The sequence below is a fragment of the Lissotriton helveticus genome, chromosome 4_1 (genome assembly GCF_964261635.1).
Source record: "Lissotriton helveticus chromosome 4_1, aLisHel1.1, whole genome shotgun sequence".
NCBI classification, from domain to species: Eukaryota; Metazoa; Chordata; class Amphibia; order Caudata; family Salamandridae; genus Lissotriton; species Lissotriton helveticus.
Window position 1 is genome coordinate 1432698452 of NC_136063.1, and position 20549 is coordinate 1432719000.

The following is a 20549-nucleotide window of genomic DNA, read 5'->3' on the forward strand; positions in this document are numbered from 1 at the left end:
CTCCTATGCGAAGTACCCAGGGCATGCAGGGGATTGAGGGGTCGGTGGCCCGCCAACCAGGTGAAGAGCAGGGCATCTCTGCACACGGAGTCAGCTCCTACTAGACCATAGACGCAACCAGACAGCCGGGTGCAGTTGCAAGTGAGTGGCATGTATAGGACTGCCAGTTGTACCAAGAAGTCCTACCATATATAGGGCTGTCCAGTGCAAAAACGTTGAGGTAGCGCCAGACGTGGGTCTCTTACTCACTTTGCCACTGGATTCAAGCCCGCCTGGCTGATGACGGCTGATTAGCCAGAACCCGGTCCCAGGATGCTTGTTTCCGGTCCAGGGAAGACATGGCTTTGCAGTTCGGGCTGGACTGTTCCCACGAGGCACAGGTCAGACTGATTTGCATATGGCCATGTCTGAACTAGGGTGGCGGAGTGAGGTGAAGAATGATGATGGATTAAACCCAGAGCAGTTGACTGGGGTGAGTGTTTGCAATGTTCAACACTCCGTCCATCATCCCCTTTGGTTTTGCCATGGGGAACAAAACGGCGAACGCCGCAAAACCAGCCTACAATCCAATTAGCCCTTGGGCGCGCAGAGCGCGGCCGGTCTCTCATCATCAAGCAATATCTATCCTACTGATCAAACCCTTGTGCTAGACTACGACCTCCCTGGGCCTTGCAGCAGAACAGGAAGATACAATGGAGTGCACCCGTTAGAGGTGGGGTTGTTACCTCTTCTGCGGAAGTGGCCGAGCTAGGTTCCGGTGCGGCTTCTGGATGGGGATGACCCCCGTTGCACCGACCCCAAACTCCCCAGCCTTGAGATCCCTGTAGGAGCCATCAAAATAGAAAGATCTTGCATCAGAGTATAAACAGCCATCCTTGCTGCCCCCAGATCGCACTGGCAATGCTTATTGCCAGTCCAGGGAGGACCTGGCTTGGCAGTTCGGGCTGAACTGTTCACATGGGGCACAGGGTCAAGATTGATTTGCATTTGGCTGGGTTCAAACTGGAATGGCATGGTGAGAAAAAAAAAATGATGGATTTAGGCACATAGCTCTGTACGGGGGTGAATGTATGACATTGTTCTGCATTCTGCCCATCAACTGTTGTTTTTACACATAATTACAAAGCATGCTCATGTTTCCGCACATTATATCCATATTCATGTGCTTATCTGTAACAGACTATCTGAATTTTTATATTTCTTTTCTTTTCAAGTCTTGTATGATTCCAATGACTTTACAGGCAGGAGCATTTGATGCACATGGAGACCTTATCTGTATACATATTATTTGTATGACTCTGTGAATATCATAGATTTTCTTTGTAACCTTAAATATGTGTGTACATTTAACTAAACTTTTTTACTCTTTTTCTTCCCGTCTTCTTCATGTTTTTCCTCCTATTCCTTCTCCTCTCCTTTCTCTTCTCTATTTGCTCTCTTCCTATTTTTTCTTTTCCGTTCTTCTCCCACTATGCCCCTCCTATTTCCATTTTCACCCTGTTATCTATACTTGACTCTCATCACTCAATCCTATGAATTCTCATGTTCCATTTTACACTAATACTATTCTGTTACTTCTTATTCTGTGACTCCGTCTTTTTCCCTTTACCTTCTCTGACACTCCACTCACTCTAAATCCCCTACCTTTCTCACTCTCAATGTAATAGCCTTGTAAAAGCCCACGGCCAATGGGCCACTAGGGCGAAACATGTGTCGGCTGTCTCTCACTAGCCTTTTTCTCATTTCACGTATGGAAATTCAAATAAAAAACAAGCAAGTGGAAAACAAAATAAAACTATTGACATTTATTCCATACTTCTTTTGAAAAATCAAGAGGGTACAATCCTCCATCGCTCTCTATACTTAACCCTGCTTGTGTTGGCCTGCAGTGTCCACTTCTGTCTTGGTCATTGAAAGGACTGAACTGAACTTTCTGCAACTTCTTTATTGAGTTTCTCCAAGGGCTTGAGGTATAGCTTGCTCCCTGTTCAAGAGGTTTAAGGAACAGCAAAGACCTCAAGTTCTTCTGCCATCAGTACTGGGGACTGTGTGTTTTGTGATGCAACAGAAGAAAAAGCAACCTGACGCTGTCTACAACGCCGCTTCGACTCTGTGTCCTGAAGGCACCACAGAGGGCACCGCCACACCACAACCCTGTTCTCACCAAAGACGCCACCACCCAGTCGCTGCGTGCATCGCGACCTGTGGGCACTGCACTTCGCACTGCCTCGCTTCACAACACTGCCGTGGCATCCCCGACGACGATGCTCCACGCCGACAACGACACCGCGGCTTGCACCATGGTTCGAGGGCACCACTCGTAAGTTACATGATACACCATCCACATCACGCACTGCAGCCTTGGCCTAACGACACCGGTGCCATCGACTCCAGTTTGTCAGCTGACGACTGCACTTCAGCAACAACGACGCTGCTGCCAGCACCACGACGAGCACCGCATCACTTCGCACAGCAGCCCTGTTCTCACCGGTGCCGCTGGACGACCGTCACCGAGCCGCTGCCTGCACCACGACCTGAGGGCATGCACACCGCACCGCTGCCCTTTGCACCGCAGTACCCGACGCCTGCCTATGCCTGCCGATGCCGGCGCTCCCTACTTCAACCGCGAGGAGTTCGATCTGCAACGCATGTGATTGCAAGGGCCCGACGACTCCTGCACCGGCTTCCGGAACCGATGCCAGCTCACTGGAGGTCAACGAGAGGTCGCCGACACCCTACATTTCTAAAAGTACTGCTTTGCTAGTCTTCCCAATACCGTAGCTGGCCCACGATGCCACGGTCAGCCAGAACTGTTTGGATTTGTTGTTCACGACACTGTGGTAGCCCCGGACGGAGTTACCGAATTCAAGGAACTGTATTTTTCAAATATTTTTGCAAAGCTTACCTTTTTAAGTACTGTATTGTGGATTTTTATCGTTTTGGTCTTGTTTTAAGTATATAAAAAAGTGGATATTTCTCCAAAACTGGTGTGGTGTCCGTTTGTAGTGTTTTCACTGTATTACTGGTGGTTATGTGCAAATGCTTTACACACTGCCTCGGAGATAAGCCTGACTGCTTGTGCAAAGCTAACAAGGGGGTGAAAAGGGGTTATTTCAGGAGTGTAACTCCCTTATCCTGACTAGGAAGAAGGGTCCCTACTTGGACAAATGTATCCCCCTCTGCCAACTAGAGACCCCCATTTCTAACACTCATATGTAACCAGATTTTAAAATTACAGTAGATATTTTACGCCATATTCTGGTTCATGCAGTTAAAACAAACATAAATCAAGTATTAATGATAATTCAAGCAGAAGAGGGAGCACACACTATTAAGAGTATGCGAAAATAGATGATGTTTTATTACCACTTCATGTCAACAACTTTGCCACACAGTGGGAAGAATATCCTGAGTCCAGTTCTATTGTTCAGTAAAGAATTCAGATGTGCCTGTAATAATCTGTGAAGAAAAAAAAAGAGGACTATGAAATAAAGTATGCTGATATAATGTGCCAAAATGTGATACTTTATTTTAAGGAGAATTATTAGAATTTCCTACATATAAGTCACTTCCACAAATATATGCTACAAAGTCAGTGACAGAGACTCTTCAGTTAAAGAGTTTTCATTAAAATGACGAGCTCTGATATGCTTGTAACTGGCCACATTTAACGAATCTGCATAAAACGTTCCAATCAAATAGCGAAAATGACCATGTTTTGGCATGCTAAGATACCTTCAAGGATGTAAAAAATAAAGGTGACGGGGAGGCAGGGTCTTAGAAAATGAGCTTTTTTCATTTTCAATTTACAGTTATACTTCAATTTATCTTTATTTCGACAGATATGTCATAAAAGCTACAAATAAAAATACAATGCAACTGTTTAAAAACGAGAGTACGGATCTACAGCATATTTGGTTAACATGGATGTCAGTACAACCAAGTGATCAACTGAGCCCTTTGTACTATAATGCATATATTGTGTTAAAATTAATAGAAAAAGAGCGAAGTAACGATGGTAGGTAAATACGTAATTGCCTTAAAAACCAGTATAAAAACAGTCAATACTTCATCTTTATAAGCGTTGATACAATACTAAAAAGGCATTAAGTTTGCCTAGACATGACAGCGGCGATTTAAAAAATAAATTGCTTATGCATGGTAATTCTAGCAACAATAATGTTGCAGCCTTAAAATCCCAAATGACCTATATACAATAAACACTGTCTGTCTTGAGAAGGCTTTCCACCTTATGAGCTAGGCTTGTCCCAAAAATGTTGCTACACAGCATACAAAAAAAGGCCTGGGGTCAGACCTGAGAGTACGATGTGCCGTGTAGTGGTCCTGTGTGCTCAATTGCTGGCAAAGCGGTTTCAGCCATCTAGCCCATGATGTTTTATAGGCCGGGCGAGCATACATTAAGTGGGCAATGCTTTTTGTCGGGGTCTTGCTGCTTGGGCAATTTTTCACATTGCTGGCGCACCATTTTGCGGTCACTTCGCAAACAGGGAGGGATCCATACCTAAAGTGCATGTAGAGCATTCTATCTCTTGGTACCTTGATTAAATCAAGGAAGGGCTCATAATGCCTAATTTGTTTATGAGAGTAGAATTCTGTTGTCAGTTTACCCATGTTGGGTTTGTGATTCTCTCGTTGGTCCACCCATTCCCAGTATAGGCATTTAAGTTCCTCTCTCCTCGGGGGTTCCTGACTGGCCCAGCAAACACAAATTCCTATGGCTGACAGCGTTCTTTTAATGTCACAAACCCAGCCTATTTTCCCGCTGGTATCTAAGTGAATGATCTCGGTAAGGGCTTCTGTGTAAGAAGAGAGCTCAGTGGTCCGACTAATGCGAGACCAAAAAAGTAAGGGGCGTAGCCTTGCTCCTATTGACTGCCTACCCATGTCCAGCAGCAAGGGGGTGAGGGAGACATATTTGGGTGCCATAACCTGACCTGTAAAGCTCATCTAATTAATCAAATCTCCAGACTTCTGCTCCATAAAAGGCAGCGCTAACTGCTTTTGTGTCATATATTTGGAGGGCTGGAGTTACAGGTCTGGAGTGTGAAAGGGGGTGTTCTTTCCCTATTACTCCAGCCAATCATTTATGTCCCATCATCATCTTTGCTAGGTGGGGTCTTTAAGACATTTTATTGGAGATTCTTACACCTAGATAGTCAAAGGTGTTAACCTTTTCAAGGGGAACTCCACCTAGCAAAGGGCCATTCCAACATGCCTTATGGCAGTTAAAGGCCATAAATTTGGTTTTAGCACCATTTTTGACCAATCCACAGTTGTCGCAGGTGAGTTGAAATCTATTGATGAGGCGCTGTAAACCAGCGGTGGTCTTAGATATCAGCAGGGTGTCTTCCGCGAACAACAAAGTTGGTGTCTTAATGCCCCCCAGGGTGGGCAAATCTGCTGGCTCCTCCTGGGGGAAATCAACTACCCCATTCACATATAGAGAGAACAGGCTTGGGGATCAGTAATTTAAGAACAGAAGGGGGGATGCCCATTTCGCAGAGCGTCACCCACAACCTGGATCTGGGAACCAGGTCAATGGCCGTCTTCAAATCAATTAATGCAAGGTAGAGACTGCGCTTGCCTAGCACCACAACCTTCTAATAGAAGGAATGTGAACACTTGATCCATTGTTCCAGTCTTTGATCTAAATCTGGCCTGGAACTGGGAAATGATATCTTTGTCTTCAGACCATGACTGTATCCTATGCAGAATCATCCGGCCGAAGACCTTCTGCATAGCATCATTCTAACTGATTGGTTGGTAACTGGTGGGGCCGTCCCTAGCTCCCTTTTTGTGTATGGGGACTACTTCAGCGGTCTTCCATGACATCGGGGCTGGTGTTCCATCAGCTATAGCGTTTGCTAATAATAAGATATAGCGTGCTCAGTGACTGGGATCAGTCAAAAAAAAGGGCATCAAGCAGGCCATCAGGGTCTGCCACTTTTGAGGGGACAATTTTGTTTATTGCAGCTTCTACCTCCAGAATGGTTAAGTGCTCCTCTTCCGTCAAGTGCCCGTTTAGCCCGGCTGGTCCCCCTTCCATCCTAGCCTCTGCTGCCGAATAGAGCCCTTTAAAATGGTCATGCCAAGTCTGACTGGTGATATGATTTGGGGGTGAGCAAGCACCTGTCCTACTTCCCCAGGTGACCTATTTCCAAAACAAATTAGTATCCTTAGATGAACATGCATTTTTCAGTTGCTCCCAACGTGATTCATCCCAATTTGCCTTTGCCTCTCGCTGGGCTGCTTTTAAGGAATTCCTGGCAGTTTTTATGCGCAATTGATTTTTCTCTTTAAAAGCTTTCGCCAGAGTCGATCTTTTTTCCCTGTCGTCTTCGTTATACTAAGAGTATGGGTCCTTGGTAGAGTTGCTAGGTTTTTTGTTCTGATTTGGTACTTGGAAGTATGCATTAATTTGGGTAACAGTGTGCATATGGGCCCTAGGCACGTCTATTGGTCTTGTTACACTATGTGCCGCATCTTGGAGCTTGGCCGTGCCTACAATTAATTCTAGTTTAATGCCAGCAATCAATCCATTTCAAAAACTTTTTGCAGTTTGATGGGACTATATCTCTGGTGACTGTCAGGATTGGTTGTTCACCTGATAATAAGTTGCCTCCGAAAGGGGATTCAGAGTTAAGTACAGGGGCTTATGGTCACTCTCTGTTGTCGAACCCACTTGCATTTCGACCCAAAGCCCCCAAAATTTAACATCGAGTTGAATGTAATCGATCCTGGATGGAAATCTGGCTCTGTTATAGGTGTTGGCGCCTTGTTTATCAGATGGTGACCTACCGTTGGTTGCCCTTAGTCCATGCTCCATAGTGATGGAATTCAGTTGGAGTACCTGTTGTGTCCAGTTTTTAACTAAAGGAAGATCAAGTTGAGGAACTGCCCATCTGATATCTTAGTCTTCTGTTCCCATTAATTTATCTATGGCCAGGGGTTCATTGGTACAATTAAAATCTTCTGCGACTATTAGTCTTGGGTGAGGTGAGCACTTATCTAGGCATTCGTCTAATGCAGAAATGGTAGTCGAGGGTCTACTTCCTTTTGTCCCTCTTGCTTCAACATTTAAGAGTTCGATTAAGGGTCCACCCCTAGGTCCCCTGATGCTTAGCCACAAGATGCCTAGACTTGAACTTGTTTGGAGAGTAATTCGACAATCTAGTGCAATACTTATCCAAACAATCAAGCCCCCTGACGGGCGCCCTCTCCCAGCAGAAGTTGCGGGTGTATGAAAGCAGGTGTAACCAGCTTTGTGTAGAGGGACCAAGCTCCACATCTTCTGAAAAATGCAAATATCAAAATCATCCACAAATTCATTCCAATGGGGGAAATTGAAGTTTGCTGTTTAGGCCCGCCAAGTTCCATAACACGATCTTCAGCTGTTGGCTCAGTACCGGACTTGCGGCAGTACTTTGTGTAGGAGTGTGCTAGGCTAAGTGCATGGGAGAGACGGGAGCTAATTCATTGTCTACAGTGGTGGTGGATGCACTTGTGCTGACTGGGCACTGGGAACTTTGCAGAGTATGGTTTAGGGGATTAAAAGTGGTCAGGGTGACAAAGTCCTGTAGTCAGTCATTGGCCTCGAGAGAAGAAGTGCCTGCTAGATGTGACAATAACTGTGGGGTTAATGTTCTGCCCAGCTCGTGTGTAGGAAGATGCCTGAATTGGGGACGACCCATCAGGAGGACAGGAGCGAAATTCCAGTGCAAGGAGGTTTTCACCCATCTCGGTTCCTTTTAGGGTATTTTCGATATTGTCCAGTTGGTTAGTTGGGGAGGGACACCTCCGTGCTCTTAGAATATCGTATCTGATCACTGATCGACAACCCCTAACATGACGAATCCAGTGGGTCACCTTATTAATTAGGGATTCTTCTCTCTCGTGGGCGTTCTTAATGTTAATTCATCGTTTTGTGGGAAATTAACCTTATAAAAAGGAGTCAGGCATGGTTCAAAGCACTACGTTTGAGATATCATGATTGTTATGTTACTGATACTCCCTAAATGTACGAATTCCCTAAGGGCCGACAGATTAATTGCATAGAGGTGCAAAATTAGAGGCGGGAGCTTTTGCTACCATTGTCCAAACTGTATCTGTGAATCTGTGCACTCTGACTGGGCCGTCACATAAAGATTTCTGTAGTGGGCACTATTACACAAAGCAGTTGGGAAAAATAACAAAATACCATGATTGGAAAAATAAGGCATAAGGGGAAAGGGTGAGCAAATCCTGACTCCCACACTCAGTCAATATGGGTCCCTCTAATAAAATTAAATTATAAAATGAATATTTGCCTGCAGGACTAGAGTATCATGGGCCAAATTAAGATATCTTGGAGCCTCCTTGACTAGAGTCTCAGTATATGCAAACCCTGATCTTTTTCTTTAAAACAACTATTTTAGAATGTCCAGCCAACCGTCATGTGCAGTGAGGTATGGGCATGTGGCAGGGTTGGTCGCAAGGCCTTTCAGTCAAAGACTGCTGTACTCTACCTTCTGCCCTGCACAGAGGGGGTTGGCTGCCCATAGAGGGTTCGGATCAGGCCCTGTGGTAAAGCCTCCCCTGAGCGAGACCATCACCCACTCACAGATGGGATTGACTGCCCACTGATGGTTGGGCGCAGCAGAAGCCTCTCACAAACCGCCACAGCATACAAGCAAAGGACGTACACAGCAGGGGTTGGCCAATGGCAGAAAGGGAGACAAAGGTCAGGGTGTGCCCACCAATGCAGCACATGCCTAAAGGCCCTGTACAACACTAGTTCACCATCAATGGAGAGGGGTGCTTGTACACCAAATGCAATGCTTATGACAATACAACACTAAGTATAGGGACTTCACACCACATATTTAAATTACAACACAAACATAAATAATTATTATGTTATCCATAATATTACCGTTCACAATGTTAAAGACAAGGTGATATGTAATGTCACTAGTGAGATCATTTATGAAGTGTCTCGTTTATAATATATATATATATATATATATATATTTGCTCCATCCGGCTATATTTATTTGTTTCAAGGCCCCCTGGTAGGGGTGTTCATTAACACACATTTTTTCCAAAAGCACATTGGGACATGTTGTCCTAAGCGAATGTCATTCATCCCCGAGTGGGGGTGCCACCTGTTCAGTTCTTTTGAATATTTAATCCTTTAAGTAAGGTCCAAGCATTTAAGGGCAGACATGATTGTCACTGGCTTGCTGCACTGTTTTCACGAATCGGAAGGTTCCAATTCTCAGCTTCTCTACGGTAGAGAGACGGTGCTCCTCTCTGCGCAATTAATAAAATCAACAAAGTGCTTGAAAGCTTGCCGCTGTTTGTGCCCAGCGGCAGGCTGGTCGAGACACCATTGTCACGACCATTAGGATTATCCAGGAAAAGACTATCACATTTTGTAACACAGGTCATCTAAATTATGTGGCAAGAAAAGGCACATTCTCTTGCAGTATTAGTTGATGCACCTGAGCTAGAAACAGATTTTGCTGCAGCAAAATCTACATTTTCTGGGTGAGGGCTGGATTTCATCAGGAGCGAAAGGGAAGGGGTGGACAACAGACTGATACGACATAATGCAAACAGAACACATGCAAGAAGCAACTTCTGATAAAAACATAGTAAAAATAAACATGTTTGTGTTTTTGAAAGAAGTGCTTCCATCTCCCGAGCAGAAGAGGTAATGTCCGGCTCTGGACTGCTTTCGCTGCATGACACAATCCAGGGCACGGGGCAGCAATAAATCCATTTAAAGAGCAAAGAGGGCTTGGAGAGGCCAACAGACATTGCCTGATTCTGATTTTGACACCGACTACTACACACAGTTTATCATAGCACCCTGCAGCAGACACCCCAGTACCTGGTACTCACACTGACTGGCAATCAATCAATCAATCATTTGTAGAGCGAGCTACATACCCGTGAGGGTCTCAAGGCGCTGGGGGGAGGGGGAGGGGGGACTGCTACTGGTCGAAAAAAGCCAGGTCTTGATAAGTCTTCGGCGGTGGTGAGGGTGTCGTCGGTGTTGGTCGAGACTCGGAGGGTGTTCTTGTGGATGATGTGGATGATGGTGATTCCCCCTCCCACTCGATGGTGCGGTCTCTGCAGGAGATCTTGTAGCCTTCTGGGATGGCTATGGCGATGTCTGGTGCCGAGGTGGTGTTCATCCAGGTCTCCGTCAGGAAGGCGACATCGGGGGTGGTTGAGTCTAGGAGGTCCCAGAGTTCGATGGCGTGCTTGCGAGCGAAGCGGGTGTTGAGGAGGATGCATCGGAGGTGATTGGATTCTCTGGTTGATGGTTTGGTGGGCCGGGTGCTGGTGAAGCTGCAGTTCCGGCAGGTGAAGGGCCCTTGGGTGCGCTTCGGGGTGGCCCGGTAGCAGGTGTGTTCTAGTCCTGAGTTGAGTGCGTGGAAGGTGCTGGAGTCGTAGTGCAGTCTGGTGTTGTAGCAGCTTTAGGGTCCAGGGGTTCTGGTGCTGGGCGCGGTCCAGGCACGGACGGGCACAGACGGGCTTGCCTTTGGCGCGCCTTTGGCGCGCGTCCTCTGCGCGGTTGCGCAGCGGTTGCGTAGCGGCTGCCATAAGAAGGGGAGGTGGGAGGGAGGAGCAGCTGGGAGGGGGGAGGGAGCCAATGGGGGCGAGAGGGTGGGGACGCAGTGGCGGGAAGAGGGAACGGGCAAAACAACAGGAAGGAAAACAAGCCTAAGCTAAGGCAAAGCAGCAACAAGCATGTTGTAAATTACATTCTCTATGCTCTTAAGATTGTTGTATTTTCTGTAACCAGTAATTCTCTATGGTACTTATTCAGTTCTAGAATTACTGTGGGTTCTGGACTCCAAGTTCTGCAGAGTCAGTTGGTTGACTGGTCAGCAGGCGTTGGGTCCTTTCTGCTGTGCTTATTAATAAAACTTCATCTGCACACTTAAACTTCTAAAGTGTCTACTTACAACATTTTGGCGACTTGAGCCTGCTGTCCTCGACGTCCAGAAGAGGTTTCAGGAGAAGAAATTCAAGCCTCGAACATCGCCAGCAAAAAGGATTCAACAATTCGAACCCAGTGATGTCAAAGGTCCATAGCGACAGAAGAAATTGACATCGGAAACCGGAGGACATCAGAAGCCTTCATGAAATCGGTAATTTTAAATAATTATCTTAAATGGCTTCTGCTCCGATCTAGGAGTACTGTGGTCTCCTAGCAACGCGTCGGCGCGAGTGCACTCTACCGCGAGCACAAGGAGTCTACGCAGCCACGTTAAAACGTGAATGTCAAGTCTCTCATTCACTAGCGGCCATTTTGTTTAACAGTTGTTTCTATAGGAAATACTTCAATTGTCCGGAAACATAATTCCTGCATTCCAAGCCTCGTTTCCACTGAAACCAAGCCTCGCTTTCATGTGGCGGCCATTTTAACCATCAAACTACTCGAACTTAATAGAAATTTGCCGTTTTTGACATTTCTTTGGTGCACACTCAGCACAACGTCTGTCAAGAAAGAAAATCAAAGACAGGTACTTATAAATTTCATTTACAAAGACATAGATGGCTACAGCACAGAATATCAACATCACACTTCCTCCTCCATTTTTAAATGAACCTGGAAATCCTCCAGTACAATGGGAGGATTGGTATATAATGTTTGATAATTATTTAGAGGCAATAGATGGGCAGGAGTTCTCCTCCAAGAGAAAGAAAGCAATTTTATTGAGTACACTTGGCAAGGAGGGACAAAGAGTTTTAAAATTCTTACCAATTGCTCTACAAGCAAATGGAGAGGCAATACCAGATCTTTACAAAGAGGCTATATCACGTTTAGAAGTGAAATTCGCAAAGGAAGAAAATTTAGTGATGCATCGATACAAATTTTATACTCAAAAGCAGAGATCAGAAGAGAATATTGATGATTTTGTCACTAGGTTAAGAGAATTATCAATAAAGTGCAAGTTTGGTAATATGGCTGAAGAACTAATACGGGATCAACTCATAGTCCAATGTAGTAGCCGAAAGATCCAAGAGAGACTATGGGCTGCCAAGAATCCTACTCTCAAAGTAGCCATCGAACTTGCACAAGTGATAGAGGAATCAGAAAAATGCATCAGAGTTATAGAGAACTCGAAGAGAAAACAGTCAGAAGAAGTGTCAGTTGTCTCAGACAAAGAAACAGAAAATGATACTCAAAATTATTCTGATGATGCAGTCGCTATTGTCAAAAGCAAATTCAGAACATTTACGAAGAAAGCTCCAATTTCAAACAGATTTTGCACTAGATGTGGCAGTAATTCACATTCTTCGGAAGCACGATTCTGTTTTGCAGCCAACAAAGAATGTCTCAAATGTGGGAAATTTGGGCATTTCTCTAAGATGTGCAAAACAAAGAACAAACAGAAAATTGCTGTAGTGGAGGATTACCCCAGTGACAAATCTTCCATTAGTGAAAGAATGTTAGTGATATGTGAGTCGGACATAATTGCTAACTTAGATGATCGAAGATTGAACAGACCCAAAGCTATGTTCATTATTGATGGGCGAGAAGTCCAGTTAATGGTTGATACGGGCTCACGACATACAATCATTCCTCAATGTACATTTAAAGAACTTTGGTCTAGTATGCCACTACACAAAAGTGACATTTCACCTAAAGGCTTTCAAGGGGAAGTAATAGACATTCTGGGATATTTTGAATCTAAAATTGATTTCAAACAGAGGTCTATAATTGGAAAAGTATATGTGTCCGTTGATGGACCACCGATTTTAGGATGGTTTCATCAATATGATTTATATATCATCATAAACCCAAGGGCCCCTGACCAAGTAATGGTGTTAGAGGATGATTCAATAGACACTATTTTGTTGTATTTTTAAACTGCTGATTTAATAGCATTTTAGAAATTGTATTTTTAAACTGTACTTGTTGGGTTACGCTGCGATTTTAGCAAGCGCATTCTTACCTGTACCATAGTCCCTCGTGGCCCCGTTCCGCCCCGGCTTGTGCCGTTTGCGCGGAGGGCCAGAACGAGGAGCGTCACTTCCTGGTGGCGACAACACTTCCGCCCTGCACCTACTCATTGCAGGTGAGCGGTCTAGTGCTGCCGAGCCTGGGAGTACTTAACTCTTACTGCTCGCCCACGCCCATTGACAAACGCGGCATCCTAGGCTGCGGATGTGTGTGTAAGGACGCTGGAATATATATAAATTTAACACGCTGACTTAAGAGCTTTGGAAGATCGTATTTTTAAAAAATGATGTTGTTGTATTTTTAAACTGCTGATTTAATAGCATTTTAGAAATTGTATTTTTAAACTGTACTTGTTGGGTTACGCTGTGATTTTAGCAAGCGCATTCTTACCTGTACCATAGTCCCTCGTGGCCCCGTTCCGCCCCGGCTTGTGCCGTTTGCGCGGAGGGCCAGAACGAGGAGCGTCACTTCCTGGTGGCGACAACACTTCCGCCCTGCACCTACTCATTGCAGGTGAGCGGTCTAGTGCTGCCGAGCCTGGGAGTACTTAACTCTCACTGCTCGCCCACGCCCATTGACAAACGCGGCATCCTAGGCTGCGGATGTGTGTGTAAGGACGCTGGAATATATATAAATTTAACACGCTGACTTAAGAGCTTTGGAAGATCGTATTTTAAAAAAATGATGTTGTTGTATTTTTAAACTGCTGATTTAATAGCATTTTAGAAATTGTATTTTTAAACTGTACTTGTTGGGTTACGCTGCGATTTTAGCAAGCGCATTCTTACCTGTACCATAGTCCTTCGTGGCCCCGTTCCGCCCCGGCTTGTGCCGTTTGCGCGGAGGGCCAGAACGAGGAGCGTCACTTCCTGGTGGCGACAACACTTCCGCCCTGCACCTACTCATTGCAGGTGAGCGGTCTAGTGCTGCCGAGCCTGGGAGTACTTAACTCTCACTGCTCGCCCACGCCCATTGACAAACGCGGCATCCTAGGCTGCGGATGTGTGTGTAAGGACGCTGGAATATATATAAATTTAACACGCTGACTTAAGAGCTTTGGAAGATCGTATTTTTAAAAAATGATGTTGTTGTATTTTTAAACTGCTGATTTAATAGCATTTTAGAAATTGTATTTTTAAACTGTACTTGTTGGGTTACGCTGCGATTTTAGCAAGCGCATTCTTACCTGTACCATAGTCCTTCGTGGCCCCGTTGCGCCCCGGCTTGTGCCGTTTGCGCGGAGGGCCAGAACGAGGAGCGTCACTTCCTGGTGGCGACAACACTTCCGCCCTGCACCTACTCATTGCAGGTGAGCGGTCTAGTGCTGCCGAGCCTGGGAGTACTTAACTCTCACTGCTCGCCCACGCCCATTGAAAACGCGGCATCCTAGGCTGCGGATGTGTGTGTAAGGACGCTGGAATATATATAAATTTAACACGCTGACTTAAGAGCTTTGGAAGATCGTATTTTTAAAAAATGATGTTGTTGTATTTTTAAACTGCTGATTTAATAGCATTTTAGAAATTGTATTTTTAAACTGTACTTGTTGGGTTACGCTGCGATTTTAGCAAGCGCATTCTTACCTGTACCATAGTCCCTCGTGGCCCCGTTCCGCCCCGGCTTGTGCCGTTTGCGCGGAGGGCCAGAACGAGGAGCGTCACTTCCTGGTGGCGACAACACTTCCGCCCTGCACCTACTCATTGCAGGTGAGCGGTCTAGTGCTGCCGAGCCTGCGAGTACTTAACTCTCACTGCTCGCCCACGCCCATTGACAAACGCGGCATCCTAGGCTGCGGATGTGTGTGTAAGGACGCTGGAATATATATAAATTTAACACGCTGACTTAAGAGCTTTGGAAGATCGTATTTTTAAAAAATGATGTTGTTGTATTTTTAAACTGCTGATTTAATAGCATTTTAGAAATTGTATTTTTAAACTGTACTTGTTGGGTTACGCTGCGATTTTAGCAAGCGCATTCTTACCTGTACCATAGTCCCTCGTGGCCCCGTTCCGCCCCGGCTTGTGCCGTTTGCGCGGAGGGCCAGAACGAGGAGCGTCACTTCCTGGTGGCGACAACACTTCCGCCCTGCACCTACTCATTGCAGGTGAGCGGTCTAGTGCTGCCGAGCCTGGGAGTACTTAACTCTCACTGCTCGCCCACGCCCATTGACAAACGCGGCATCCTAGGCTGCGGATGTGTGTGTAAGGACGCTGGAATATATATAAATTTAACACGCTGACTTAAGAGCTTTGGAAGATCGTATTTTAAAAAAATTATGTTGTTGTATTTTTAAACTGCTGATTTAATAGCATTTTAGAAATTGTATTTTTAAACTGTACTTGTTGGGTTACGCTGCGATTTTAGCAAGCGCATTCTTACCTGTACCATAGTCCCTCGTGGCCCCGTTCCGCCCCGGCTTGTGCCGTTTGCGCGGAGGGCCAGAACGAGGAGCGTCACTTCCTGGTGGCGACAAAACTTCCGCTCTGCACCTACTCATTGCAGGTGAGCGGTCTAGTGCTGCCGAGCCTGGGAGTACTTAACTCTCACTGCTCGCCCACGCCCATTGACAAACGCGGCATCCTAGGCTGCGGATGTGTGTGTAAGGATGCTGGAATATATATAAATTTAACACGCTGACTTAAGAGCTTTGGAAGATCGTATTTTTAAAAAATGATGTTGTTGTATTTTTAAACTGCTGATTTAATAGCATTTTAGAAATTGTATTTTTAAACTGTACTTGTTGGGTTACGCTGCGATTTTAGCAAGCGCATTCTTACCTGTACCATAGTCCCTCGTGGCCCCGTTCCGCCCCGGCTTGTGCCGTTTGCGCGGAGGGCCAGAACGAGGAGCGTCACTTCCTGGTGGCGACAACACTTCCGCCCTGCACCTACTCATTGCAGGTGAGCGGTCTAGTGCTCCCTCACCATCAGTATTTAATGGCGGCATGGCGGAAGCGCAGCGGACGAGTGCAGCGGGAGCGCCGACTTCGCGCCGAAGTCGCGCACAAGTCAAGCCCGTCTGCGCCCGTCCGCGGCCGACCAGGCCCAGGGCCTTGTCGTAATGCCCAAATTTACTCGTACTCCTCCAACGATCTCCTGAGACTCAAATCCTCAGGGCCTATTCCCGCTCGCGCTATCAGAGCGGCTAAGGTATGTGGTATTCTTGTTCCATCTGAATTCCCGGCACTTGACCCCCCCCACGAGCCCCTCCCCACATTGCCGCCAACTACTGTCCCCATACTCATCTATTATCTCAACACCCGTTCCCTCATCCGCCACCAGCTGGAGATTTTTCAACTGTTGCATCAGAGCTCCATTGATATCCTTCTCTTAGCAGAAACCTGGATTACTGAAGATTCTGCCCCCGACATCCTTGCCGCAATCCCCACGGGATACTACATCTTATATGCCAATCGGCCCGCTGGGAAGACGGGTGGCGGAGTGGCGGCTATCATCCGCTCCGAACATATATTTTCCGAGCTCACAGTGACACCCATCCCTAAAACGGAATGTTTAGTTCTAAAATTTTGCTCTGCTAAATCGTCTTTTATTTGCATTACCGTATATAGACCTCCTGATTATATGCCTCTCTTTCCTCAACTTTTCAGCGATCTTATCGCTCAACTTGCGATCAATCACGCTAACATCTTAGTGATTGGCGACTTTAATTATTGGCCATCTGATGCCCACGAAAGCCAAGCCTCCGTGGAATTCTCAGATCTCTTAAATAGCATGAACTTCTCTCAACACGTTCACACCCCTACCCATCACAAAGGCCACATTCTGGACCAAGTCTGGACATCCAATCTCGACATCTCATCTCTTGCTGTCCTCCCCTGCTCTTGGTCCGATCACCACTTCATTTCCTTTAAATTATACCTGCACTCTTCGCATCCCCCTCCCTGTGTTAAGAATCTCATGGCCCGCAATTGGAAAACCGCCAATCTGTCTGAATTTCATGATTTACTGGCCTCTACTGCACCCATGACATCGACCTCGCTAGGGGATCAGGCTGATTGTCTTGATGAATGGCTGCGTCAGGCCAGCAATAAAGTTGCCCCTTTTAAAAAAATCAAAGCTAAGCGCCCTCATGACGCACAACGTTGGTTCACGGACCAACTCAAAAAGGATAAACTTGCCCTGCGGCAAGCTGAACGCCGTTGGCGCCGCAATTATGATCCACAACTTAGACTCATTTATACTGATTCCTTAAAATCTTATAAACAACTGATTTTGACAGCTAAGACGGCCTATTTTTCTAAAAAAATACTGGACTCCAACAATAAAACTAAGGACATATTTTCAATCGTTAACGAACTGTCCTTGCCAGATAGAGTCACCCCCCAACCCCAACCTACCCAATCCTTGTGCGATTCGCTAAATTCTTATTTCATTGAGAAAGTAGCAACCATAAAATCTAACATCCCGACCCCCGTGTCCCCCACCCCTCCTCCTCTTCCCCCCAGGAACACCTGTATCCTGACGGAGTTTCCTCCCATCTCCCTACAAGACTTTTCTTCTCTTCTTCACAAAGTCAGCTCGGGGTCCCCAAATGACTGTTGCCCCCCGCAGATCCTGAGAGAAGCCTTCCTTGCATATCCTGGCCCCCCACTAGCATTACTAAATAACTCTCTTGCCACAGGGGAGGTCCCTTGCTCTTTCAAGCAAGCTGCCGTGCTCCCTATCTTAAAAAAAACCAACGCGGATCCCACAATACTAAGCAATTACAGACCCATCTCCCTCCTTCCCTACCTAGGAAAAATTTTGGAGACCCACGTCACCCGCTGCATGAGCTCTTTTATTGAGAAATCTTCTTTCCTGGACCCTCAACAAGCAGGTTTCAGACCCCTCCATTCCACCGAGGCGGTCATAGTAGCAGTCATGGACACCCTCAGGAAAGGTGCTGATAAAAACCTCTCTCAGGCCCTTGTCCTATTAGACCTCTCTGCTGCATTCGACACGGTCGATCACACTATCCTGATCGACCGTGTCCACAATGCTGGCATACAGGGAGTGGCCCTTGACTGGCTCAAATCATTCCTTAATCAGCGATCACAATCTGTTCACCTCTCCACGTTCTCTGCACCCAACACATCCCTCACCTGTGGTGTCCCACAGGGCTCTGCACTTTCCCCCCTCCTGTTTAACTCGTATCTTCAACCCCTTTTAGTTTCCCTCCGCAAATCCCCGGTCACCATTTTCAACTACGCGGACGACCTCCAATTAGTTTTTCCCATTGACTCCCTCCCTTCCTCCCGCCTCAACTTTCAGTCCATCATGCTGACCATCGCAGAGTGGATGTACCACAGCCAATTAAAGTTGAATCCCACTAAAACTGAGCTCGTTCTGGTGGGGGGTCCTACTCACCCATGGAATTCCACCTTCTGGCCAACAACTCTGGGGACGGCACCTACTCCTGTGAGTACAGTGAAAAGTCTGGGGGTGATCATCTCGGAAGATCTTTCAATGAGACCGCAAATTAACTCTGTCACCTCAGCCTGTTTTTTCCACCTCAGGCGGATCCGCAAAATCAGCAGGTTTCTCACCAGAGAAGCCCTGACTCAAGTCATCATTGCGCTTATCACCTCCAGGCTCGACTATGCCAACATGCTGTATGCGGGGATTCCGGCTTGCCACCTCCACCGACTGCAGCTGGTGCAGAATCAGGCTGCTCGCCTGATCTTCCGCCAGCCTAAACATCAGCATGTCACCCCCCTCCTCCGTAGTTTGCATTGGCTTCCTGTCTCCAAACGCTGCACCTTCAAGCTGGCATGCTCAGCCTTCAAGGCCCTTTCGGACAAGGCCCCCGCGTTCATTTCCTCCGTCTTGACTCGTCATATTCCCTCTAGAGCTCTCCGCTCAGCATCTCTCAACCTCCTTGTGGTCCCCAGATTCAAACGGAAAAAGCATGGTGGTTTGAGCTTCTCGGTTCTGGCCCCTTCTACTTGGAACTCCCTGCCACCCTCACTTCGCCTATGCCCCCACTATGACACTTTCCGCAGACTACTAAAAACTCTGCTCTTCCAATCCGCTTACCAATAACTCCTTCGCCCGGGTCACCGCTATTGTCAATGAGCGCCATGAAACCGCTGGTGAAAGTGCGCTATACAAATAATTTTAACGTAACGTAACGTAACGTAATGAATTTAACTCTGTCTTTAGGAGCGAATTGGGTGAACTTAAAGGATATTCACACATGATAAAATTGAAAGAAGGATGCATACCTGTCCAACACAAACTACGAAGAATTCCTTTAGCAATTAGGAATGATGTGAAACAATTAATAGAGGAAATGCTCCAAAATGGAGTTATTGAACCTGTTGAGGGGTCTGAGTGGGTTTCACCAGTTGTAATTTCCAAGAAACCTGACAATAAGTTGCATTTCTGTGTTGACCTTAGGTCTGTAAATAAGAATGTGATTGCTGATACTTTTCCCCTCCCAAACATCAATGAATTAGTATCCACACTTGAGGGAGCGAAGTTTTTCTCAAAACTTGATCTGAAAAACGCTTACCATCAGGTTAAGTTACATGATTCATGTAAACATATCACCTCATTCATAACCACGGAAGGAATCTTCCAATTCACACGCTTACCATTTGGTTTAATATCAGCGGCAAGCGTATTCCAACGTATGGTGCATGAATTATTCAGAGGTTTAAAAAAGATGGTCTATTTTCAGGACGATATACTAGTATTTGGCAGTTCGGTTCCTGAACATAATTTACTACTCAGACAAGTATTGCATAGAATTAATGATGCTGGTCTCACCTTGCGCAGAGAAAAATGTTCTTTCCTTGTCCAAAAAATTGAATATCTTGGCCATGAAATATCTGAAGAAGGCATCAAGCCCAAAAGAGACCTGTTATTAGCAATAAAGTCAGCTCCTTCACCAGGTGACAAAGACCAGCTGAGATCCTTTATGGGTCTTATAGAATATTATTCCAAGTTCGTGAGAAATTTCTCAGAGAAAACCATTAATCTAAGAATCTTACTAAAAAAGGGTACAAAATTTCTATGGGGTCCTGATCAAGACTCAGCGTTCAATCTAGTTAAGAATGAAATTTGTGAAGCGGGTGTTCTAACTCCTTTTGACACTAAACTTCCTACAATTCTTTTGGTTGATGCAAGTGCATATGGTCTGGGAGCGGTTTTGGTTCAGAAGCATGATCATGGAGAGCGTCCAGTTGCTTTTGCTTCCAAAACCTTGTCTTTGGCTGAAAGAAATTATAGTGTCATAGAAAAGGAGGCTTTAGCAGCGGTTTGGGGCACTTACTATTTCCGCACATACCTTTGGGGAATACAATTTGTCATTAAAACTGATCACAAGCCTTTACTTAGAATTCTTGCACCTGGAGGTGCTGTCAGAGGTTCTCCTAGGTTGGCAAGATTAGCAGCAAAATTACAAGACTTTCACTTTCAGGTTGAGCACATTCAAGGGTGGAGAAATCTCCAAGCTGATTGCTTTTCAAGATTACCGCAAAAGTCATTGGAATCTGATGTTTCATTGGATTTACTGGATGAGAGTATTGCTTGGGTACAGGATCTTGTTTCTTTTGGAGTGG

General features: G+C 45.9%; 1 protein-coding gene across 1 annotated transcript in view; it reads right to left on the minus strand.

The window, feature by feature from the left end:
- LOC144827541 (putative thiopurine S-methyltransferase) overlaps positions 1-20549 on the minus strand; it is a 209049-nt gene that overhangs the window by 178943 nt on the left and 9557 nt on the right. Inside the window, exon 2 of the mRNA XM_078685805.1 lies at positions 3367-3459. Within this exon, the coding sequence (XP_078541931.1) occupies positions 3367-3459 (93 nt within the window). The remainder of the gene's footprint in view (positions 1-3366; positions 3460-20549) is intronic.